The sequence below is a fragment of the Bos indicus genome, chromosome 11 (assembly GCF_029378745.1).
Source record: "Bos indicus isolate NIAB-ARS_2022 breed Sahiwal x Tharparkar chromosome 11, NIAB-ARS_B.indTharparkar_mat_pri_1.0, whole genome shotgun sequence".
Taxonomy (NCBI): domain Eukaryota; kingdom Metazoa; phylum Chordata; class Mammalia; order Artiodactyla; family Bovidae; genus Bos; species Bos indicus.
Genome location: NC_091770.1, coordinates 95,618,976 through 95,644,529, shown reverse-complemented (window position 1 = coordinate 95,644,529; position 25,554 = coordinate 95,618,976). Strand labels below are relative to the sequence as shown.

The window sequence follows — 25,554 nt, the reverse complement described above, 5'->3', positions numbered from 1 at the left end:
CTGGCATGCCAGAAGGACTTTGTCAGAGAGAGTCTTGATGGCCCCTCTGGCAGTGACAGTACTGGAGTTTTGTTTGATAGTGGAAAATGTGGATCTGAACTTGAAAACTTGGCCGCATCCCAGTCTTGATGCTTATGAGGAGGACTTGATGTGGACCCTTCCCAGTGAGATTCACATGAGGACTTCTTCTGCAGCAGGCAGGGCTGGGGGCCGTCATTCAAGTTTTCAGGCTTGATAGGATTGCCTCTCAAGTGTATTGAGTGGATGACCTCGTATTTTCCTGCCTACTGTCTTCTTGTCTTCCTATTTATTGTCTTAATATAAACATTACTCTCTCTGGGAAGCCTTCTCTCACCAAGATCCAGTTCTGTGGGCTCAAATAGCATGTTTTGTTTCTCCTATTGATGCTGCCAAAATCTTGACTTTCTCTGCCCTCTGAAGCCGAATTAAAAAAATATGGAGACAGAGTTTGGAGGAAATAGAAAGGTGGCTTAAAATCCTCAGCCAGCCTAGGGGAGAACACAGTAGGCTTCTGCCTCCAGAACTGTGTTATTCCCCCACCCCGTGAAGAATCTGGGGCAGAAAAGCAAATTTAGTTACAGGCTGCAGATTAGGAATGGTTAAAATAAAAACTAGATGTGACCAGGCCTGCCCCCTCTTCTCTTTCTTCATTCTCAGGAAAGAAAAGAAAAACGCATTCCTCTTCTTTTCCTTTTCACTGCAGCGCTATCATTGTAATATTTATTCCACTGTTTTAAGTATTTATCTGTCTCCTCTATATTTTACATACGTTTCTGTCTATAAGATCTGTGAGGAAGGGACTATGATATCGTTTCTTTTTTTAATAATTTTAATCTACTATTTAACATGGTACCTGGTGCATCTAAGTTTCAGTAGATAGTTGTTGAATAAATTAATGTATGAATGAACAATGTAATGAATCATTGGTAAAAAATGTATTTAAAAACTATAGATTATATGAAACTGTTTATAACTGTGCAAAACAGGATCAAAAGAGTTTAAAAACTATCAGAAAGTTAGAAAAATCAAGTCACATAATTTTGTTTTTAATGTAATGAATAATTTTCCTTTAATCTACCACAGACCTGAGTTGGTAGTTAAGAAGCTACGATACTATGCAAGATTTATAGTAGTTTGTCTTCTTCTCAACAAAATGGATGTTGTGAAGGATCTGGTAAAGGTAAATGTATTTTAATTAAAATCCTGTTTTCTAATTATTTTTTGGTAATTTTGTTTTTTAAAATAGATACGGTTAAAATAATTTTGATAATCTAAATCATTACAACTTTCAGAGCATGGTAACTTCTGACAAGGGTAATGACAAAAAATTTTTGCAACTCTCTTCATGTTTCAAACACACTTACCAGAGATAATTGTATTAATTTCTTGCTTTTGTCCCCTCAGCTCATTTTACATTTCATCATTCATTAATGAATGGTTGGCAAATGCAAACAAAAGTTAAAATATTTAGTTTAAGATAAAATAATTGAAAAGTTAGGTTAAGAACAAGTACAGAATGTTTTATAAAGGTGTTGTATGAATGAGTTTTGGTTATTCCTTCTTTTAGTATGTGTTCTTCATTCTGTCCTTCAGTAATTCAGGTAATCAGAGTTAACTGCATTCTACATTCACTTAATCTCTGTAATTATTCCTTGCTACGTTCTGGTTACACTCTGTATTCAGTTAGTGATTTCAGTGGTATATGTCTTGATTTTTTTGGTGCTTAAGTATAACATGCTAATTTTTTTTAATTGAAGTGCAGTTGATTTACAGTATTGTCTTATTTTCAGGTATAAAGCAGAGGGATTCAGTATAACATACTAATGTTTTGGTTTTTTTTTTTAATGAAGTATAGTTAATTTACTGTACTGTGTTAGTTTCAGGTATCTAGCAAAGTGATTCAGTATAACGTGCTAGTTTTGACACACTTTCTTCCTGTATCGCCAGTTACTCATAGGACTGTTTCCAAAAGAAACAGTATGATGTGAATCCAAAGAATTTGTGTTCATTTTTTTAATGTTAAAAATTGGGGGGTTTACCTTTAAGAGTTTCTTTTTAATAAAGTCATTGCTGATTAGCACTGAGTAGTGTGTGTCACTAGGTGTCTATGAAGATCTTATTGATGTGTATCATTTTGGAATTTTTGATTTTGAAGCAAGTTCATGTGATTTTCACTCTTTGTTTTGGTTGTAATTGGTACTGTATATTGATAATAATCAAACTTCTTAACTATAACAGTTTCCATCAGGATTATAGTACAGTATAGCTATCTTTTGTGTTTTTTTCCTGTAACCATTTTTCCTTTGTGATACTGGGGAATCAGGAACTGTCAGATGAAATTGAAGATTATACTCACCGCTTTAATACTGAAGATCAAGTGGAATGGAACCTGGTACTTCAAGAAGTAGCAGCTTTCATTGAGGTCAGTTCTTGGCAAGAAAGGTTGTCAGAATTATTTAAGTAAATGTATATGTGGTGTACATATTTATTTGTATATGTAAAAAAGAAGGAATAATTTCTTACATTGATGTTTTGTCTTGGCTATAAACCACTTACAGTATTGCTTGTTCTCCAGGCTGACCCTGTAATGGTATTAAATGATGATAATACCATTGTTATCACATCTAATCGCCTTGCTGAAACAGGAGCCCCATTGCTGGAACAAGGCATGATTGTGGGACAGTTGTCTCTGGCTGATGCACTCATTATTGGTAATTGTAATAACCAGGTAAAGAATTGTGAAGGAATTATGCTTAAAATTCACTTTAAAAATAGCACTTTTGATTGTTACAGAATTATGATTTCCTTGTAAATATCCTAACATCTGTTCAGTCCCTGGTTGGAGAACTTAATCCCACAAGACCGCCCAAACCCCCCAAAAATTAAAACCTTGCCTACATAAAGTTCTGTAGAAGTATTATTTAATATGAAAAAGGATATTTGTTTTTTTGCCATGCCATGTGGCTTGTGAGTATCTTAGTTCTCCAACTAGTGATTGAAATCAGGGCCTCAGCTATGAGAGCTCTGAGTCCTAAACACTGGACTGCCAGGGTATTCCCAGGATACAGACTTAAACATTATGTGGTGCCAAAATGTAATACAGTGATTTTAAAATGGGCCATGGTCGTACTTCAGCCTCATTGTTTTGCCAACAGCCAGCATGTTTTATGGGATATAATATAGGTCTCTGTGTTTACATGACTGCTTTTTAAAAGAAAAAGAAAAAATCTGCCTGTGGGGGGACTTCCCTGGTGGTCCAAGTGGTTAAGATCTGCACTTCCACTTCAATACCTGATTGGGAAAGATCCCTCATGCAGTGTGGTGTGCCAGAAAAAAAAAAAAAAAAAACTGGAAATTGATGGATTAATAGATAGGGCAAGATGTTACAAAGCAAATATAAAGAAATGCTAACGTTATAGAATCTGGCTATTGAACATTTGGGTGTCACTGTATAATTTTTTTCAACTTTCTATCTTTTAAATTTTTTCATAATAAAATGCTGGAGAATAAACTATCCAGTGTCATCAGGTACATATGAAAGTCAAAAGTAACAATGTGATTGAACACTTTAAGGTCTGTGTACTACATTAACGGTCAGACTTGTTTTCCTTGCAGGTTAAGTTCAGTGAACTAACTGTTGACATGTTCCGGATGTTACAAGCCCTGGAAAGGGAGCCAATGAATTTAGCTTCCCAGATGAATAAACCAGGAATGCAGGTGATTTTTCTCCCTACATTTGCAGTTTGCTGCTTCTGCTCCTCATAAGTTCAGTTCAGATCAGTCGCTCAGTCGTGTCCAACTCTTTGTGATGCCATGAATCGCAGCACGCCAGGCCTCCCTGTCCATCACCAACCCCCGGAGTTCACTCAGACTCAACGTCCATCGAGTCAGTGATGCCATCCAGCCATCTCATCCTCTGTCGTCCCTTCTCCTCCTGCCCCCAATCCCTCCCAGCATCAGAGTCTTTTCCAATGAGTCAATTCTTCGCCTGAGGTGGCCAAAGTACTGGAGTTTCAGCTTTAGCATCATTCCTTCCAAAGAAACCCCAGGGCTGATCTCCTTCAGAATGGACTGGTTGGATCTCCTTGCAGTCCATGGAATGCTATTATTCAGCAAATGCCACGAGTGTGAATAAAGAACTCTGATGAGACACAGGAGAGAAAGATCAGCATAATGACAGTTTTAAAAAAAGATATTTGATAAAGAGGAGGGTAAAAGTAGACATTGATAATCCACGCGTCAGGTGTGTTTTGTATAGTCATTCCTCTGTATCCACGAGGCACTGGTTCTAGGAACCTTCTGGATACCAAAACTTTCAGATGTTCAAGTCCCTCATATAAAGTTTTTGCATAATGTTTACATATAACCTATACACATCCTCCCATATACATTGAATCATCTCTAGATTACTTATAACATCTAACAGAATGTAAATTATATGTAAATAGCTGTAAATACAATGTAAATGTTATGTATATAGTTGCTGGTGCACAGCAAATTCAAGTTTTGATTTTTGGAACTTCCTGGAAAGTATTTTTCGAATATTTTTTAATCTGTGGTGGGGTGAATCCATGGATGCGGAACCTACGGATGCAGAAGACCAACTGTGTTTGCATTGTTTTCTGTGTGTAAATATAGGAATCAGCTGACAAGCCTACCAGGCGAGAAAACCCCCACAAGTATCTGCTCTACAAGCCAACCTTCAGCCAACTATACACTTTCTTAGCAGCATCTTTTAAGGTATATATCATCCAGTACTTCCTACTATGTAAGGGAAAAATATGGCTTAAATGGAACCTGAGAGTCACTCTTCTCTCGAATATTTGAGTCAAGAATTTAGGAGAAATATGAAAATGAAAACTGCCTTTAGAGTATCCTAATCATAGCTATTTTTGGAGTAGAAATTGCGTATGACATTAGGAATGATCCCTACCATTAATTAATGAGAATATTGATTAATTATCATTCTACTTCATCTGGATTTTTCTTACTCAGCTGCTTAGGCCTAACAGTGCAGAACTGAAAAGCAGGAGCAGATTGTGTAAGTGTGTTCCAAATTCAGGCTACTCTGGGAAACATTTTGGTCATCTGAAAGAACCACGGAGTAGGGGATTCCGCTCAGTTTGTATAGAGAAAGGCACAGACGGAAGCTTGTCTTTTAGACCTGTAGTCGGGATCTTTATGTCTCTGATTTAAGTTTACAGAGAACATTCTTTAAATGATGTTTTTGAAGCAGAAAATATCTTCAAAAGTTTGGGCTGTAGTTACAGATTAATGAATCTCTGCTGTGTAGACAATTGCAAGTTGGAAGTAACAAGAATGATTTTTCTCTTGAAGAAGACCATAATATGTTAAATTAGGTCCTCGTTTCCCCCACAACTTGCTCGTGTATTTATTTTCGGCTGTGCTGTGTCTTTGTCGTCACACGGACTTTTCTCTACTTGCAGTGAGCAGGGCTACTGTCTAGTTGGGGTGCTCGGGCTTCTCATTACAGTGACCTTTCTTCTTGGGGAGCACAGGCTCTAGAGGGCACGGGCCCAGTAGTTGTGGTTAGAGGGACAAGTGACGTTCAGCCACCCAAGATTGAGCAATACCAGGTCTGTGACGCCCTTAGACGTCCGGGGCTGCACGCGCACTACACTGACTGGCTCAGCGTGTGCCTACCCTATGCTGGCAGGCGTGGGTAACCCGTTGAACCCCGTTAGTGATGGGATCAGGGATTGCAGTTATTCCCCATGAATGATGAATTCCCAGTAAGTGCGGGTCATAAGCTTGCATTGATTAAGTCCCTGCCCTTTGTACACACCGCCCGTCACTACTGCCGATTGGATGGTTTAATAAGTCCCCGGGCTTAGTTGCGCGTGGAATCTTCCCAAACCAGGGATCGAACCTGTGTCTGTTGCATTGACAGGTGGATTCTTTACCTGTGAGCCTCCAGGGAAGCCCTCCTCACAACTTTAAAATGTCACGAACTTTCAATGAAACTGTTGTTTTCTGTTTGTCGTTTTGTATGTGTGATTTTCTTTCATTTCAGGAGCTGCCTGCCAATAGCGTGCTTCTGATTTACCTGTCAGCCACTGGCGTTTTCCCCACAGGTCGTTCTGATAGTGAAGGTACAATAAAGGAATGCTCCCTGTTGTGAGCAGGGCTTGAATTCTCTTTATTTTCTACAAGGCGATGGCCCGTAGCCCACGAACCGTCTCACGCTTTCTAGAGAGGCTCCTGAATTTGAAACTTGGTCTATTTGCTGAATTGGCAGTCTTGTAGATACCTATTTTATTTGCTGAAGTCTTATACATGAAGTTAAAAAAATCATCAGTAAATTCACATGTTGCATACATACGTCGCTAATAAATTTGCTAAAAGCAAACATATATATATATATTATACAGGGACTAACCAATTACTGCTTCACATCATTGAATTTTTCTGAGCCTTTTGTGCGTTAGAGAATCTGGTCAGAGGCTTCACTGTGGCTGACAGTCTTGTAGAAATCAGTGCACTTTTGTACCTGTGAAAGTTCAAGTCCTTGACATGATTTTGTTTTGTGTCCTTTCTTTGGTCTTACCAATTTAATCTGTAGAATATTGGGATGCTATTTCAGAATAAAACCGTGAAATGGTCCAGAACATATGAGTTTAGAATATATGAAATTGGTCGAAATTGATGAGTAACTTGGAAGTAAACAAGGCAGTTAAATCTTTATCTGGACAGAAATTTTTTTCTTAACATCCTTAGCATTTTCCTCCTCATTTGTTTGTTGAAATTTGCATTCCTTTATACAATGCATGTCCCTGCCATCTTCCTTGCATGACCTACAGATCCTCTTAAAGTGTTAAAATGAAAACAAAACAAAATAAATCTCAGTATTTTCACTGCAGTAGTTTTTTAAGGGGTAAAGCATAACATTAATATTAAAAGTGTTGCAAAATCATGAACTAGTTTTTTGGTAATGAAGTTAATGATTTTATTTGTAAATATTTCCATGTCTTATAACATGGCATTAAATCAAATATTCTGCACCCCCACCTATCATGTTGATATCTCTTGTTTTGCTTTTTTCAAAGTACAGTAGGTACTAACTGAATGGGCCTTTGAGAGAGATTTTTTCTCACATCTCATACTTGCTGTTCCATTTACACAAGAGTTTAACTAACTGATAGCACCAGTGGGAAAAGGCTAATTCCTGAACTGGAATTACAGTGGTTGATAAAATAGTAATGATAATGAATTTTCCCCCTACACTGATATTTGACAGTTCTTTTTTTACATGAAGTTTTTGTCAATGAGAATTTTCAAGTCGTACTCAAAGATTCCCCTACATTTTACAATTAGTGACTCACTTAAAATTAAATTTAAGAAATCATTGAACCTTGGTCTCCCACATTGCAAGCAGTCTTTACTGTCTGAGCCACCAAGGAAGCCCTAAAATTATATTTTAAAAAATCATTAGGACTTCATTCTGCAACTCTTTTATCTAAGTAATTTTATTTGTTGAACTTGAGATTTTAATTTTGCTTGTAATGAAAAGATCATTTTGAACATCCCAGTTCTCCATCGCTTTTTTTTTTTTTTAACCCAGAATAACCCTGCTCTCAGTGTCTATGCTGAGAGCTTTGTACTTTCCTTCTCTCTAATAAATCCTATTCCTTGCTAAAAAAAAAAAAAAAAAAACCCAGAATAATGGGATACAGTAGATTTTTGTTTTGTTTCTCATTATTATCTGAAGAACTAATGACAATGATCTTTTAAAATGCTGAAACAGGCAACATGCTGAAATATTTAAATTCTGTGTTAAATTGAAGTGTTAAATTTTAAATTAATAAAAAATTTTAAAATTATCTTCCACTTGTATCAGTGAGAGATTCACCCAGTACCTTTGTATTTGAACATCATATTAGTGTTACTTTCCAACTGAAGTCTAGGATTCTTCCCTTCTGTTTTTATAGGTCCTTATGATTTTGGAGGGGTACTTACTAATAGTAACCGAGATATTATAAATGGAGATGCCATCCACAAACGAAATCAGTCCCACAAGGAAATGCATTGGTATGTATTCAGGTGTCTTTCCCTATTATAAAAATTAAAATTCTATCTTAAGTGAACTGGGGACTGTTTTCTAGTACTAGAAATGTCCCCTCAGACAACTGTTCATAACACTTATCTGGATTCCAGCAATATTTCAGGCTCTGACTATCTTAGGCATTTAGAATTGTTGGCTTATATTTAAAAAATTTTTATTGCCTATTTGTTATATGTCAGGCATCATTAAGTCACTGGATATCTATTCATTCAAGTTGGAAGAGGAATAAATATGTACATAAATAATAATTCAGGACATGATCCATGTTAATATCAACATAAACATTTTAACATAAGATTCTTTTATAAACCTTATAAGGTTCTGGTATAATACAGCAAAACTGAAGTTAGCTGTATGATTTCAGGTAAATTTCATCCATGAATGTTTGCTCAACGCATTCACTGCTTGGGCTGTTTTTGGCTCTAGGATTTCTCTAGCTGAGAGATAGCAATTTTATTACAGAGGAAACTGGACTTGCTTGAAACTGTGTTTCTAATAACACTTTACATAAAAACATAGCTCTTCAAATTAAAGGCAAAAGAAGGGCAGAGAGGGAAATGTTTCAATTATTATACATGTAATAGTGAAAGATTCCCCAAGCCATGTGTTGGTGCTATAGTTGACCTTACTTGTAAGTGATTTATATTAGAAAAACCTGTATTTGAGATATATTGGGGTTTGATGATACTGCTCATTGACACATCATTTTGTATATTTACATTTACATTAATATTAATACACATACATGCATTGTCCGCTAACCGGGGAAGGAGCATGCACACCGATATTGTGATCTAAAGAAGTGACCCTCAAATGCATGTTACTGGACTTTGGGTCCAGTAGTTCTTCCGTGGACCAGTGAATCCGTATCTATAACAAGCACCCCAGCTGATTCCAACGCAAATGTTCAGGGAAAATGTAGGCAATAGTAAGGGGGGAGCCGTCACTTACTGTCTGCAAAATTGAGATATAGCTTAAAATAGCGGTCCCAAACCTTTTCAGCACTAGGGACAGGTTTTGTGGAAGACAGTTTTTCCATGGCACAGGATGGAGGAGATGGATTTTGGATGATTCAAGCGTATTACATGCATTGTGCATTTTATTTTTATTATTATTATAATATCAGCTCTAACTCAGATCATTAGGCATTAGATCCCAGAGTTTGGGGACCCGTGGCTTAAAAATATTAAATTGGATATGGATTTTGAAAGACTCATTGAAATAGAAATCTGGTTGTGTTAAATGGCAACCCACTCCAGTCCTCTTGCCTAGAAATTCCATGGACTGAGGAGCCTGATAGGCTACAGTCCATAGGGTTGCAAAGAGTAGGACACAACTGAGCCACTTCACTTTCACTTTCACCTGTTCTTAGGAGGAACTTTTAAAAATATTAGATAAGTCCCTAAATGCTGACTTCTGAGATTTTCATGTGTGTTTAATCCATCTTTTAATGTATAGACTTCTCTTTAGCTTGAATATTCTCTTCTAAAAATACTTATTTATTATTCATCTGGCTGTGTCAGGTCTTCTTGCAGCAAGCAGAAGCATTCCTTGTGAGACGTAGGCGTCTCTCTGGTTGTGGCTCATGAGCTCTAGCAGGCAGGCTCAGCGGTTTAGCACAAGGACTTAGTTGACCTGTGGCATGTGGGATCTTAGTTCTTTGACCAGGGGTCAGAGCCACGTCCTCTGCATTGGAAGGCGGATTCTTAACCACTGGACCACCAGGGAAGTCCCTAGCTTGAATATTCTTGAATAATTATTATGTCTTTTTTTTTTTTTCTTTTTCCCCCAAATAAAACTGCTCACTTGTCTACCCCAATAGATACAGACTTTTTTGGTCTTCTGCTTAATTAACCTTTGTTTTTCTCTCAGTGCTGTGATGAAAAAGAGATGTGAGTAGACCAAACTGAAGAATAAGATTTCTGAGGCTCGGCCGATAGAGTTGTACAGTCATTCACTGTTCCCGTCGTTGTTGTTTCCCCAGCCTCCATCCTGGAGACCTCTACCCCTTCACAAGGAAGCCGCTGTTCATCATTGTCGATTCATCCAACAGTGTTGCTTACAAGGTAAGTTCCGTGCACTCCATCGCACGTTAGACACTACGGCACCACCCCGAGGTAACCAGCCTGAACATGTGCCTTTTTATTTTGCTTTATTTTATTTAATTTTACACAATTTGTATTTAGTCTTTCTTTTCTTTTGAGGTTGTGCATGCTAGTCAGGATCTGGTGCTATGACTAGAAACAAGAAGAAAACGCATGAATGGACACTCAGTGGAAACTAATAAATCCTCCTGCAGGAAAAAAATATGCAAGATTTCCAAGATCTCTGGTGGGAGGTTTATTTTTGTTATATAATGCAGAATAATTTTCTTTTTTAGAGGTGGAAGTATATGGGCAAATTTTCTTTTCCAGTTTTCATACTTTTTCCCCTCTACACACTGAGCTACTATAGTTTAAGTGAAATTTCTATCCCATGTTATGTAGTTAGAGTCACTGAATATCTACACAGATTGTTTTAGATGCACTTAATTAATTAATTTATTTTTTAATTTGTGACAGTAAGTGAACAATGATGACCCTGGATGCTGAAATAAGTAGCAGGGACCGAATGTGAAAATTCCTTGTTTTGTATTTTGCTGTTGAAACAGGTTTTCAGTGGTTGTGTAAAGAATGGCAGCAGCAAGACCCTTTAAAGTTGGATGTTATAATTCAAACTATATATTTTACAGGAAAATGAAAACAAGAGCTTTTGGAGTCCTTTGTATGTAGTTAGAATATTTCATTAGTGGTCAGTATGCTCAGAAATACGCTAGAAACACTGATATTCCAATTAAAGTTATTTCTTTTGTGGGTATTCATATAAATAAATGGAGAAGCAAACATTAATAGGTTTATATCATAGGAGCAGTAGAAATGTCTGCTAGCCAAGAAAGCCGACCCGATGCTTATGTTTTCCATCGAATTTTCATGCTTAGTTTCACTTTTTAAAGTCTGAATTCCAGGAGCATCCAATCCTCCCTAAATTGTTCAGTATGTTTCCTGCTACCCATTCCATCCAGTTTAACATTACAGCTTTTGATTTTTAGGAAAATTAGCTATGTACTTTCTGAAATCCTGTGTGTGCTGTTGTCATTTTTTATCTTTTTGAGAGAGTGGTAAGTTGCTGAAGGAAAAGGTTTATTCACTACCCCAATTAAACATACAAGCCAGAGGAGTCCAAGCATTTTGTGTCTTCAAAATGTGTTCAAAAAAGTGTTCTATGTCTTTGTCAATGAAACGGAGTCATTTGCTTCAGTTTAATAATGTAACAGAGTATGTTGATGCACCAGATCAAGTGAATTGCTTACTATGATCTAATGTGCATTTAAAGTATTTTAGCAGTCTGTTAATTTCTACTTAATTTAATTGGACATTATTTGATACCATCTTTTATAATATCAAGAATATCATTCATGTTATGTACCTGTTCTTTCCAGTGTCGTTTGGATGTAGAATGAGTATTGGATGTTGATTGTTAAAAAAACACCACTGTGCATAATTGGAATTATATATCATGATTTGATTCTAGATTTCTATATCCTTAGCCCCAGGATAACAGTGGAATAATGGAAAGATTTTTGTGTTTGTTTGGTGTTGATGGCACATGCACTATTACTTCTCTAAAAAATTAAATTATCGAGAACAAACTGATCATTAGAAATGAAATGGGAAGCCCATATACAGTGGGCAAATCAGAGTCTTAACCAATGGACTGCCAGGAAAGTCCTGTACAATGGTTTTAACAGCTAAGCCACACAGTTAAGTTTTTCTTTCCTGTGCAACTTTCTACTTTGCCTGGAGCAAATAATATTATCTTTGCTCCTTATTGGTTTTTTTTCCCCTGAACTTATCACAGATTCAACCCCAAGCTCCTCACCAGTCGTCTTATCTTTCCAGCTGTTCAGATGCATCATTTTATCTCTGGAACAAATTATGTCCCAGAGCCTCTGGACCGGTACCCTCTACACATACTACATAGCTCTCATCCCAGAATCTCTTTTTATTATTATTCTGGGAATTCTTTCTCTCTCTTTTATATTGGATCCCCTGTTTCCTGAATCCCCTATCTTCCTCTTGGACACTCTATTACTGTCTCATTTGGTTTGTTTTTTCATTTTGGTGCAGCATCTCTAGCAAAATCGAGCCTTCTGAGAAAGGATGAATATGAGATAAAACAATCGAAGTCTCATACTTCTGCAAATGTCTTTGATTTACCCTCACACCTGAACGATGGTTTTGGTGTCAGAAGTTATTTCCCTTCAGAATTTGGGAAGCATTGTTGCATTGCTTTCTATCTTCAATATTTCTAGTATTTCTCTCTCTCTCTTTTTTTTTTTCCCTAGTATTTCTTAAGAAGTGCAAAGCATTCTAATTCTGGATCTTTCATCTAACCTTTGTTCAGTCCCTGGAAACATATAGGCTCTTCTCTTTGTCACTAGGGTTTTCAACTTAACAGAGTGCCCTGGTCTGGCTTTACTTTTAACTATGGTACTTGGCATGTACTTCGTGAGTCCTTTCAGTCTGGAAATTCTGCTCATTTTCTTGAGTTTTTTCAGTGATTTCCTCCCCTCTGTTTTCTTCTTTTGAGAATTTCTGTCATTCAAGTATTGGACCTTCTGGTCTAGTCCTCAGATTTTTTTTGCCTTTTGTTTTCCAACTTCCAGTCTTTTGCTCTTTAGGAAATTCCTTCGCCTTTATCTTCTAAACCTTTTATTGAGCTTTTCATTTGTTTTCTGGATGTTTCTTTCATGAAGACATGGACGGGTGTGTGTAAAACATATATACGTGCACATATATAATTGGTTTTTATCCTGATTGAAATACGCTGTCTTTCCTTTGAGAATGTCAAGGATCATTTTTAAAGTTCTCTCTGCATGGTATCTCTCTCCTCCATTATGATTTGCTTCTAGTGCTTTTCCTTCATATTTCATTTTAGAGACTCATAATTTTTGCTTTTCCAATCAGATTTAAGAATGGAAGCTAGCAAAATGGTTGGAATCTCTGAGGTTGTAAGGCAGGGTCGTCACAGTGAGCTGCTCAGTGTGACAATCTAGCTCAGGAGCCATGGACCAGTACCTCCTGTCAGATCATCAGCAGCATTAAAATTAGAAATAAATTTCACAATAAATGTAATGCTCTTGAATTATCCCGAAAGTATCTCTGCACCCCTGGTCTTCCACGAAATCAGTCCCTGGTGCCAAAAAGGTTGGAGACCGCTGGTCTAGCTGGGCCTTTTCATTGAATCATTTCGGGTGTCAGTATCTTGAGGTCTTTCTTCCTGGTCTGGTCATACTCACTGGAGCAGACTCAACTGTTCTGCCCAGAATGTAAAGATCTATTAGCATTATGCTCTGTTCTCCTTGAAGTCTATGTGAGTTTATATTAATATCTGCTTATATATGTATCTCAGAGAAGGCAATGGCACCCCACTCCAGTACTCTTGCCTGGAAAATCCCATGGACCGAGGAGCCTGGTTGGCTGCAGTCCATGGGGTCGCTAAGAGTCAGACACAACTGAGCAACTTCACTTTCACTTTTCACTTTCATGCATTGGAGAAGGAAATGGCAACCCACTTCAGTGTTCTTGCCTGGAGAATCCCAGGGACGGGGGAGCCTGGTGGGCTGCCGTCTATGGGGTTGCACAGAGTCGGACATGACTGAAGCGACTTAGCAGCAGCAGCAGCAGCAGCAGCAGCAGCATACATGTATCTTTATATACCCAGTGCCTCATACTTTAAAAATTCTTAATAAATGTATGTTGAATGATAATTTGAAGATAGGCACCATTATCCTTATTTTATAGTTGAGGAAACTGCCCATGGAGCTTAAATATCTCGCCTGATTGATTCCAGCAGTCTTTCTCATTTCAGTGCTCAGGCTGTTTCTACATTTGGAAAGAGAGGTGCTTTTCATGCTAGTCTGAGTCTCGTTTCAGAGGAGATGGATTGAAATGCTAAGATCTCTTAACAGAACAAGTGTGTCCCACATGTTGACTCTCAAATTTCCATCAGGGTCTAGGCCTCATCTATAGTGATGTAGTACTAGTGGGGTTAAAAAAAACAACTATCATTTTGTCCAACATTTCTTTCAGTTCTGCTTTTTTTTTCCTCCCCTTGGAAGAAGAAAATCCTTTGAGTATTTAATTATTTATGACAGAGCTGGATGCCTGCCAGTGAACATGACTTATACATTTGTCAAAACAGTCATATTTATCTCAGCAGTTTTTGTCCTAAAGTGTTTGGCTGATGGCTGTACGTTGCTGTGGTCTATGAAGGCGTACACACAAAATTACGTAAGGGTTCTTCTGACAGTCAGCCTCACTCACTCCATTTCCTCCTTGCTATTTTGAAAGACCATCTCCTCATTTGTGTTGTGTGGTTACCTGCGTTTTGTTTCTTTTATATTTAACCTATTTGGAGTTGCTGGACTTCTTAAATTTGTAGGTTAGAGTTTTTCATTACTGCTGGAAAATTCTTAGCCATTATCTCTTCAGACCTTGGCCATACTCTGGCTTCTCTCTCATCTCTTTCTGGACCTCTGATTTTACATACATCATTCTCACTGTGTCATCCACGTCTCTTGACCTCTCTTCTATATTTTCCATCTTTTCATTTCTCTGGCTGAAACTTGGATGATTTCTTTCAATTTAGCTTTCAGTTCACAAATTCCTTTTTTTTCAGCTGTGACTAACTTGGATATTAAACTCATTTATTGAGTTCTTTGTTAGTTGTGGTATTTTTCATTTCAGAAAGTTTTGTTTGGTTCTTTTTTCAAGTGATTTATTGCCCTTTTTATAGTTCCCTATTTTCTGTTTTCAAGTCTTCTTTATTTCTTTAAACTTAATAGGCCTATTTATCATATTATTTATTATCCATCTGGTAATTCTTACACCTGAAATGTGCTTTTGCTGCCCAAAGATGCCCGTTGCTGTTTCTGTATCCCGGTATGCTTGATTATCTTTGATTCGATTATAGTTGTATCCTTAAAATTCTCTGCGATAAATTCACTGAACCCTAGAATGATGATATTTTCATCTAGAGAGGATCTGCATGTGCTTCTGCTACAGAGGCACAGCTTGGGGACCATGTGTTTGGGATTACCTAGGTGGTATAAATTTGGGCTGCAAACATGCAAGAGGGCTGGCTTATAGTTTAAAACCCTTAGGGCTGTTTGATTCCTTTGCTGGCTCTTTCTCTATTCTGCTCAGCACCAGGAAAATTTTCTTTGTGATCTGTTGAGGCTTGGTCATGGCGGGTAGGGAAAGTGTGAAATTTGGTTTTTGTTCACCCTAACAGTGAATTCCATGGACTGTATAGTCCATGGGGTCAAAAAGAGTCAGGCACGACTGAGCGACTTTCACATACATACCTACAGTAAAAGTATAGCCCTTCGGGATTCCGGTTTAGCAGGGCTGGTTTTCTATTAGACTCTCATTTTAGACAGACCTTGAGCTCTGACTTCTGTCCCCTTCTCTGTAAGGCCTTTAAAGTCTAAATTCAAGTGGCTCAATTGCCTCAGGGCAGGGGAGGCCTTGTTGTTCTTTAGTTGCTAAGTTGTGTCTGACTCTCTGCGACCCTATGGACTGCAGCGCACCAGGCGTCCCTGTTGTTCACCGTCTCCTGGAATTTGCTCAAACTCATGTCCATTGAGTCAGTGATGTTACCTAACCATTTCATCCTCTGCTGTCCCCATCTCTTGCCTTCAGTCTTTCCCAGCATCAGGAACTTTCCCAAAGAGTTGGCTGTTCGCATCAGGTGGCCCAAGCATTGGAGCTTCAGTTTCAGCATCAATCCTAAAGGCCTGGTGTCAAGCTTATTTTCTTAGTCTCCTCTACTGGTTTTTCCTCATCTCCCTGACCTATCACTGGAGTATTCCTGGGCTCCATCCTTGTTCTTCTTCTTTTCTAGCTACAGCTGACTCCCTAGATGCCCTTAATAGTTTCATGACTTTAATTACTATCTCTGTGCTGACAATTTCCACATTTAAATCACCAGCCCAAATCTTTCTCAGTTAACCCCAGACTTGAATATAATCTACGTACTCCACATCTCTCATTGGTGACTCTAATAGAGATTGCAAAGCTAACATGCCCAGGACAGTTTCTAGACCTCTTCTGTGTCCAACTTCCCCTTATCAGTTAATGACTATTGTCCTTTTATAGTTGCCCTAGCTCAAATCTTTAGTTTCATTATGAACTTTTCCTTCCCTCACACCTACATCCATTTCAGAATATTTTCTTGGTTATAACTAATATGCCCAGAATCTTACTACCTTCACTGCCACCATCGTCTCTCCCCTGAATTAATGCAGTAGCCTCATAACTAGGCTTCCTCCTCCTGCCCTTGCTCCCCTACAGGGTGTGCCTGTAAATCAGATTATGTCACTTATCTGCTCTGAAGGCTCCTCATCTCACTAAGGGTATAGGCTTCATGCTTTCTGCTCTCATGCTTCTCCCCCACCCCCCAAATGCATCTCTATCTTCTCTTGTGGTTTCCTTATCACAGTTCTCTTTAGCCACACAGACCTTGCTCTTCCTCAGACATACCTGGCAATCTTCTGCTTAGAATCTTTGTGTTCTGTTCCTTCAACCGTGAATCCTCTTCCAAAGAACACTTTTTGTTTTCCAGGTGTTTAATCAACTGAAGCCTCTTAATAGAGCTTTCTGTAATTTTGTTGTTGTTCAGTTGCTCAGTTGTGTCCAGCTCTTTGTAACCCCATGAACTACAGCACGCCAGGCTTCCCTGTCCTTCACCATCTTCTGGAGTTGCTCAAACTGATGTCCATTGAGTCAATGATGCCATCCAACCATTTCGTCCTTTCTTGTCCCCTTCTCCTCCTGCCTTCAATTTTTCCCAGCATCAGGGTCTTTTCTAATGAGTCAGTTCTTTGCATCAGGTGGCCAAAGTATCGAGCTTCAGCTTCAGCATCAGTCCTTCCAGTGAATATTCAGGGTTGATTTCCTTTAGGATTGACTGATTTGATCTCCTTGCAGTCCAAGGGACACTCAAGAGTCTTCTCCAACACCACAGTTCGAAAGCATTAATTCTTTGGTGCTCATCCTTCTATATGGTCCAACTCTCACATCTGTACATGACTACTGGAAAAACCATAGTTTTGACTATATAGACCTTTGTCAGCAAAATGATGTCTCTGCTTTTTAATACATTGTCTAGTTCGTCATAGCTTTTCTTCCAAGGAGCAAGGGTCTTTTAATTTCATGGCTGCAGTCACCATCTGCAGTGAATTTGGAGCCCAAGAAAATAAAGTCTGCCACTGTTTCCCCATCTATTTGCCATGAAGTGATGGGACCGGATGCCATGATCTTTGTTTTTTGAAGGTTGATTTTTAAACCAGCCTTTTCACTCTTCTCTTTCACCTTCATCAAGAGACTCTTTAGTTCCCTCTTTGCTTTCTGCTATTAGGGTGGTGTTATCTGCATATCTGAGGTTATTGATATTTCTCCTAGCAATCTTGATTCCAGCTTGAGCTTCACCCAGCCTGGCATTTCGCATGATGTACTCTGCATGTAAGTTAAATAAGCAGGATGACAATATACAGCCTTGATGTACTCCTTTCGCAATTTTGAACGAGTCAGTTGTTCCATGTGCAGTTTTAACTTTTGCTTCTCAGGAGATAAATAAGGTGATCTTGTATTCCTGTCTCTTTAGAGTTTTCACCAGTTTGTCAACACAGTTAAAGGCTTTAGCGTAGTCAATGAAACAGAAGTATATGTTTTTCTGGAATTCCCTTGCTTTTTCTGTCATCCAGTGGATGTTGGCAATTTGATTTCTGGCTCCTCTGCCTTTTCTAAATCTGAAAGTTCTTGGTTCATGAACTGTTGACGTCTCACTTGGAAAAATTTGAGCATGACCTTGCTAGCCTGTGAAGTGAATCTATTGTGTGGTAGTGTGAACATTCTTTGGCATGGCCCTTCTTTGGGATTGGAATGAAAACTGACCTTTTTCAGTCTTGTGGCCACTACTAAGTTTTCCATACTTGCTGGCATATTGAGTGCAACACTTTAACAACGTCATCTTTTAGTATTTGAAATAGTTCAGTGGGAATTCTGTCATCTCCACTAGCTTTGTTCATAATGATGCTTACTAAGGCCCACTTGACTTCACAATAAGGAATTAATGATATGAGCTACAGTCAGCTCCCAGTCTTGTTTTTGCTGACTGTATAGAGCCTCTCAATGTTTGGCTGCAAAGAATATAATCAATCTGACTTCAGTGTTGACTATCTGGTGATGTCCATGTGTAGAGTTGTCTCTTGTGTTGTTGGAAGAGGATGTTTGTTATGACCAGTGCGTTCTCTTGGCAAAACTGTTAGCCTTTGCCTTGCTTCATTTTGTATTCCAAGGCCAAGCTTACCTGTTACTCCAGGTATCTCTTGACTTCCTACTTTTGGCATTCCAGTCCCCTATGATGAAAAGGACATCGAATACATTTAATCCTTGCAACCCAATGTGTTATTTCTGTTAACCCTGTTTTACAGATAAAACCAAGGCACAAGATGGCTGATTTGGAATTGAAATGCAGTCTGATTATGAATCTTTGCTTTACTGCCAGCTGTACTCTGCTGTCTTTGCATATGTAGCACTTGTCAACCTCTGTAATATTATATAACTTTATTTTGTTCATTGCAGGTTGCTACCTGCCACCTTCACCCCCATCTAAATGTCAGCTCCAGAAAGACGGGATTTTTTTTTTAATCTGTTTTTTTGTTTGTTTTGGTTTGTTTTTTCTTACTGCAGTACCCCTAGCACCTACAACAGTATCTAGTTTGTAGGTTCAATGAGTATCTTTTGAAGAAAAGAGATCTTTGAAAAGGTACTATGTAGTATTTTAAAGTTGTAAAGTTGAGTTCACCAATAAGCTCTTTTAAACTTTTATAATCTATACAATTCTAGAGCAGTGTAAAATGTCAGAAATACCCAATTCATTCTATAACAGGCCAGAAGACATTTATATGACCTTGAGCAACTGAACAGCAGCAAATACACCTACTAATAGAATAATCTGCCAGAAGAGTTTATCTGAAAAATGCAAGGAGATTGCATATATGAAAATCAGTCAGTACTGTATTCCCTGTTACCTTTTACCCATTTTTCTATTGAAACAGTGGTCTTTTTCTTATGGATTTGGAAAAGCTCTTTCTATATTAAGGAGATTAATCCTTTGTAAAGTGAGTTGCATATGTTTTCCCCAGTTCAGCTTCTTGCTTTTGCTTTACTTTATGCTGTATTTTACAATTCACAAGCCTTTGGTTTTTGTAATGGGTTTGTCAATCTTAATTACAACCGTCAGGAAGATCTTCTACATTAGAGAAGTTACCCTTATTTTCTTATATTTTCTTTCAGCACTGTTGCTATTTAATTTTTTACATTTAAATTGATTATATTAGAAATTCATCCTAGATTTTGGTATGAAGTATGGAGTTTTCTAGATAGATGTCAGTTTTTCCTGCCAGTCCCAACCATCATCCATATCATATATCTTTAAGCCTCATCTATTTCGGGGTCTAATTCTGAACTCTTCATTTTCTTCCATTGGTTTTTCTGCCTCCTTTTATGCCAAGGCACATATTTTTAATTACTGAGGCTTTAAAGTATGTTTTAATAACTGATAAGTCTAGTTTCCCCTCTTTACTCTATTTAGCTTTATTTTTATTTATTTTTTGACCACACCACATTGCATGTGGGATCTTAGTTCCTCAGCCAGGGATTGATCTTGTGTCTCTAGCAATGGAAGCACATTATTCAGGAATTCTTAACCACTGGACCGGAAAGCAAGTCCCCCTGCTCTTCTTTTTCAGAATTTTCCTGGCTAATGTGTCTTATCCAAATGCACTTTATAATTTCTTGGAATTGCAGGGGGAAAAACAATCTGTGGCCATTTTTGTTAAGGTTGATTTAAATTTTAATAAATTAGTATAATGACATCTTTAGAATGGGTTTCCCTCTAAGAACATAGTATGTCTTTCTGTTTGTTCAAGTCTTCATGTTTATCATTCAAAAGTATTTTTTAGTTGTTTTGGTGTTTTTTCACTTAAGTTTACTCCTAGGAGTTTTCTCTCTCTTGTTGTTTTACCATACAGTTTATGATTCTACTTCTCATGTAGCTCTGCCGTTATGGAAAGGACAGTATTAATCATGCAGCAGTAGTGAGTGTCAGTTTAATTCTCACCGTAAATTAACACATTGACCTTCTGGTTTTATGCATCATTCTGTACAATCTATTATCATGATTCACAGCAAGAGATGAATCCAGCCTTCACATACCTGTAAGTCAGGTTTTATAGCCTGTGAGGCTGGGAGCCAGATCCTAGATCTTGGCAAATCTACCCTTGTAAATCCTAGGTGTGCTGCTCAATGGAGTGGCCTGTTAAACAGCCAGGTGACCTCTCCCTGTAACACTGCAACCATGTGTGTGCCTTTACTTTAAAAATCAATAGTTCATTTAGTAAATGTCACCATTTTAAGAAAGCCTATTACGCATGTTAATTATACTTGAACGACAGCCTCTTCAGCCGTTACTGATGTTTCTGCATCTACTTAAGAGTAAAAGAACCTGATCTATACACTAGTGATATGCTTTGGAAAATTACTGAGTAACTGTCATTGGTCAAATCTTTAATGAAAGTTTTAAACTCTTGTATATTACAGAATTTCACAAACTTATTTGGACAGCCACTAGTCTGCTTGCTTTCTCCTACAGCCTACCCAAAAGCTTTACAAGGTATGTTCTTTCATTCCCTGTTATATCCATAGGTCGCAAATCAACTTATGTCTTCATCTTGAATAATGCTGATCTGATCTTCGTCTCCCCCATCTATAGTGGTCAGTTGTAGGTTTATAGTGTTGAATGTGGCAAGTATCAGTCTGAAATAAACCCAGAAGTCTTGCCAACAATCAGACTTCCTGAATGGGCTACAGTTAGGCCTTGAGATAGGTCTAAAAGAAATGATAAAACATCCTTGAGAAGAGAGTGGTTTTGGTTCCCTTGCTATTGGAGAACTTCATGTTGATATATGGCAAAACCAATATAATATTGTAAAGTTAAAAAATTAAATTAAATTAAAAAAAAAAGATATTGTTAATTAAAGCCAGAAAAAAAAATTTTTTTTTGAGGGTGTGCTTGTCTTCATCCACATAGTACGATTTCTTCTATGTCTGGCTGTATATTTTAAGTATCTTTTAAGACCATGAGAAATCTGGTATAGGACACTTCTTAATCCATGCCCAAGGATTAGGATAACCTAGCTGGCACAACTTAAAGGGTTTCTTTTATTCACATTTTTACATCACTGTATTTTTAACATTAAAAAAACCTCTTCTCAATGTGCCAGAGAGACAGGTCAGTGTTTTGCCGTTTCTCAAGTGGCTGAGAAATGAAAATTTTTTTGTCTTAAATAATTTGTCCTCAGTAAGCAACACATAAAATCTGATTCTAACGCCTAGTCACTAAGCTAGGTAAAATACTAAACAAACCTTACTCCTGTTTTAGCAGTACTTGTCACTGTTTCACTATCTTCCTAACCGTGAACAGTGCTGGTGTCTCTCTGTGGGGGATGGCATTTTACTGCTACTTCCCAGCCAGAAGTCCTGTCTGCTGATATAGTTTGACACAGGAGGTGATGGTCAGCATTTGAATGCCCGAGAGAAGCTGGAGACTTTTCACCGTTGTTTTAAGGTAAGTTCTGCTATTTAACAGGGAAAAACATGTAGACATACTAAGTTCATGTATCTAGAAGACAAATCACTAAGGGATAGAACTTACCTTCAAACAACGGTAAAACTCTCCCGCTTTGAGGACTTGGTTAACCTGTTTCTTACCATTTCTGAAGAAATGTAACCCCTTCCAATGGCGAGTACTTTTTGCTATCACTTTTTTCCTATCATGAAACAGCTTTATTTTAAATTGCATGAACAAATGGGTTAATACCGATTATTTAATCAGAAAGGTTTTATTGTGAAGAGGGTAAAAACACAGACTCTAAAGGCAAATTGATCATATTTGAATCCCAACTCTGCCCCCTACGAGCTGTGTGACCTTGGGAAGTTCCTCAGGCATTCTGTGCCTCAGTTTCTTTGCTAATAAATGGAGATAATAATAGTACCTACCTCCTTAAAGAATTCTGAGTACACAGTAAGTATTCAATATGTGTTAACTAGTGTCATTATTGTAATATGCTTAATTTAAATATATGTCCTTAACGTGTCTTAGTCTAGAATCCTATCTGTTGTGCTATGAAAGTAGATAAAATGATGTCCCAAGTGAAGTTGAAGGATGCGTAAAATTAGACAGGTAGATAGGAGTGAAATATGGTTGAATAAGAGTGTTTTAGCAAAGAAATCGGAGAAGGCAATGGCACCCCACTCCAGTACTCTTGCTGGAAAATCCCATGGACGGAGGAGCCTGGTAGGCTGCAGTCCATGGGGTCTCTAAGAGTCAGACATGACTGAGCAACTTCACTTTCACTTTTCACTCTCATGCATTGGAGAAGGAAATGGCAACCCACTCCAGTGTTCTTGCCTGGAGAATCCCTGGGACAGTGGAGCCTGGTGGGCTACTGTCTATGGGGTCTCACAGAGTCGGACACGACTGAAGTGACTTAGCAGCAGCAGCAGGAGCAAGTGACCAAAAGGCGGCCTTCAAGGCTTATTAGCTGGCTTCAATGGCTTGTTAGCTGGCTTCAGAAGATAATCGTTCCAGAGAACCAAGAGGACTTGGTGATAGACAGGATGACGGAATCAAGGAGAGGAGGGAAACATGGACTTCCAGGTTTCTGGCTTAGGTGCTGGTAGCAATGATAATCCTGGATAAGATTTATAAGAGAACAAATAGGGGGAAAGAATCTGCTTCTGAGTGTCAAGTTTAATGTGTTGAGTTTGAAGTTACCTTTGAGAGTTAGTTTAAATGTCATAGTCGGGAGCTACTGTGTCCAGTAGAAATATAGGAATCACATGTATGATTTTAAGTTTTCTAGTAGCTACTAGAAATACCTTTTTTTAAAGTCTTTAGAGACAAACAGGTGAAATTAAGGTTAGTGATACATCTTTTTGTACTGAGGCTTTGAAATCCCATGTATATTTTACACTTCACAGTGAGTGTCAGCTTGGACACTCTTTGAAGTGCCTGGTGGCTGCTGTGGAATAGTGCCATTCTGGACCTAAGGAGCTCAGTTAGGCTGCAGCTAGAGAACTCTGAATTAGTAGGCACATAAGTGATAACCAAAATCATGTGCATAGGGGACATCAGCAACGTGTAGAGAGAAAATACTGATGTTTATGGGATAGGTAAAGAAAGAGCAGCTAACAAAGGAGAATGAAGGTGACTGGCAGCTCTAGTGCTCCTCAGGAGGTTCCATCAGGAACTGCCCATGATCCAGCACTTGCCATATTTGCATGGAAGTTGTTAGCTGGAGGGGAAAAAGCAAAGGAATATGTTTGTTTTCTATTTCTCTTTTAAGTTGATGAGGTTCTATCTTAAATTTGTTTAGCAGAAAGCAACATACTTGGGCTTTGCTTTTGTAGTTCTAAGCCAAATCTACCTGGCTGAATTATAATTTAATGATATACATATATATATTATGAATGTTATATATAACATTATAATGTTAACATTATTATAATTAACATTAATTTTATACATATATATTAAAATGTTCCTCAAATGCCTCTCTTTTGTGAAACTGTTTTCTATATATTTAACATGTTTGTTATTACAGATCAATCTCAACGAGGTAGCCTGTTCACTCTGTTTTTGAACAATCCTCTAATGGCCTTCCTATTTGTCTCTGGACTGTCAAGCATGCGTAGAGGCCTATGGGAAAAGTGTCAAGAATATCTTCGAAAAATCAACCGTGACATTGCCCAGCTACTGACCCATTCACGTTCAATAGGTACCCTACTACTATAACTGCACACTTAACAAAATGTACTATCCTGGTTTAAAATTGTTTAAATTGTTTGATGTAATGGTATTTGTTGAAGGTAGGAAAGTTGAGAAGGTTTTCCTGAACATTTCTTCCCTTTTGAAGTGTATTTTCCACTTAAGTATCCTTTTACTATCACTTTTCTCCTTTTTGCAGATCAGGCATTTCTCCAGTTTTTTGGAGATGAATTTCTTCGCTTGCTTCTCACGAGATTTATCTTTTGTTCAGCCACCATGAGGATGCACAAGATTTTTCGGGTAGGCAAACAATATCATTAAAGATCAATCTTGCCATTTTAGGTATTTAAGAATCATGTTTTACCTGTATTAAGTAAACTTTGAATAGATCCAAAATAATATTCATACATTAATATGTAAGGTATGAAGATGAACAGTATCAGGCACATCTGAGTATCTACCATTCAGTTTAAGAAGCGGGAAGTTTTCATTACTTTTGAGGCCCTTCAAGGGGCCTTCCTGATCTTATCTCCCTCTCAAATGAAGCTAAAACCCTGAATTTTGTAATTGTCATTATAGTTTTGTCACATGTCACTCATTATCTTCTGATAATGGCCCTTTGGGTTGTGTCTGGTTTGCTATTGTTAAAAATGACACCACTGTGAAATCTTCCGTCAGTTACCTGGCACACATACAGATTTTCTCTGGGGAACGTACCTAGTAGTGGATTACAGGGTCAGACACTGCAGGTGTATTCAGCCTTACTAGTTAAAGGCCTGGCTGCACCAGTCCGCGGTTGCACTAGCCATGTGTAAGAGTTGCTGTTTCCAGTAGTCATGTATGGATGTGAGAGTTGAGCCATACAGAAGGCTGAACACTGAAGAATCAATGCTTTCCAACTGTGGTGCTGGAGAAGACTTTGAGAGTCCCTTGAACTGCAGGGAGATCCTACCAGTGAATCCTAAAGGAAATCAACCCTGAATATTCATTCAAAAGACTAATGCTGAAGCTTAAGCTCCAAATCTGGCCACCTGATACAAAGAGCCAACTCATTGGAAAAGACCTTGATGCTGGGAAAGATTGAAGGCAAAAGGAGAAGGGGATGACAGAGGAAGAGATGGTTAAATGGCATCACCAACTCAATGGACATGAGTTTGAGCAAGCTCCAGGAGATGGTGAAGGACAGGGAAGCCTGGTATTCTGCAGTCCATGGGGTTGCAAAGAATCAGACACGACTGAGCGACTAGATAACAATCCTTGCCAACACCTGTTGCTGTTATTCCTTATGTTTCATGTGAATCTGGTGGCTGTTAAGTAGTAGGTCCTTGTGGTTCCAGGTGTCATTTCTGGGATGACTGTTGAAGTCGAACAACTTTTCATATGTGTTCTTTATGAAGAGTGTGTTGAAGATTTTGGTCTGTTTTGCTCTAAGTAGTTTGGTTTCTGTGTAGTCATGTAACTATTAACTTGTAACATTTATCAATCTCTTTTTTCAGTCATCAGTTCATCTCAGT

The 25,554-nt window shown here is 38.1% G+C and overlaps 1 protein-coding gene across 3 annotated transcripts in view; it reads left to right on the top strand.

Moving 5' to 3' along the window:
* The window catches only part of SCAI (suppressor of cancer cell invasion), a 122,967-nt gene that overhangs the window by 76,586 nt on the left and 20,827 nt on the right, over positions 1-25,554 (top strand). For 2 of the 3 annotated variants that reach the window (XM_019970832.2, XM_070799233.1), the window contains 11 exons: positions 1,105-1,201; positions 2,345-2,443; positions 2,597-2,749; positions 3,637-3,738; positions 4,660-4,761; positions 6,056-6,134; positions 7,971-8,070; positions 10,089-10,170; positions 20,812-20,884; positions 23,877-24,050; positions 24,240-24,340. In XM_019970832.2, the coding sequence (XP_019826391.1) occupies positions 1,105-1,201; positions 2,345-2,443; positions 2,597-2,749; positions 3,637-3,738; positions 4,660-4,761; positions 6,056-6,134; positions 7,971-8,070; positions 10,089-10,170; positions 20,812-20,884; positions 23,877-24,050; positions 24,240-24,340 (1,162 nt within the window). Of the gene's footprint in view, positions 1-1,104; positions 1,202-2,344; positions 2,444-2,596; positions 2,750-3,636; positions 3,739-4,659; positions 4,762-6,055; positions 6,135-7,970; positions 8,071-10,088; positions 10,171-20,811; positions 20,885-21,694; positions 21,839-23,876; positions 24,051-24,239; positions 24,341-25,554 lie in introns of those variants that run through there. The other variant, XR_002181821.2, reaches the window with a different exon arrangement.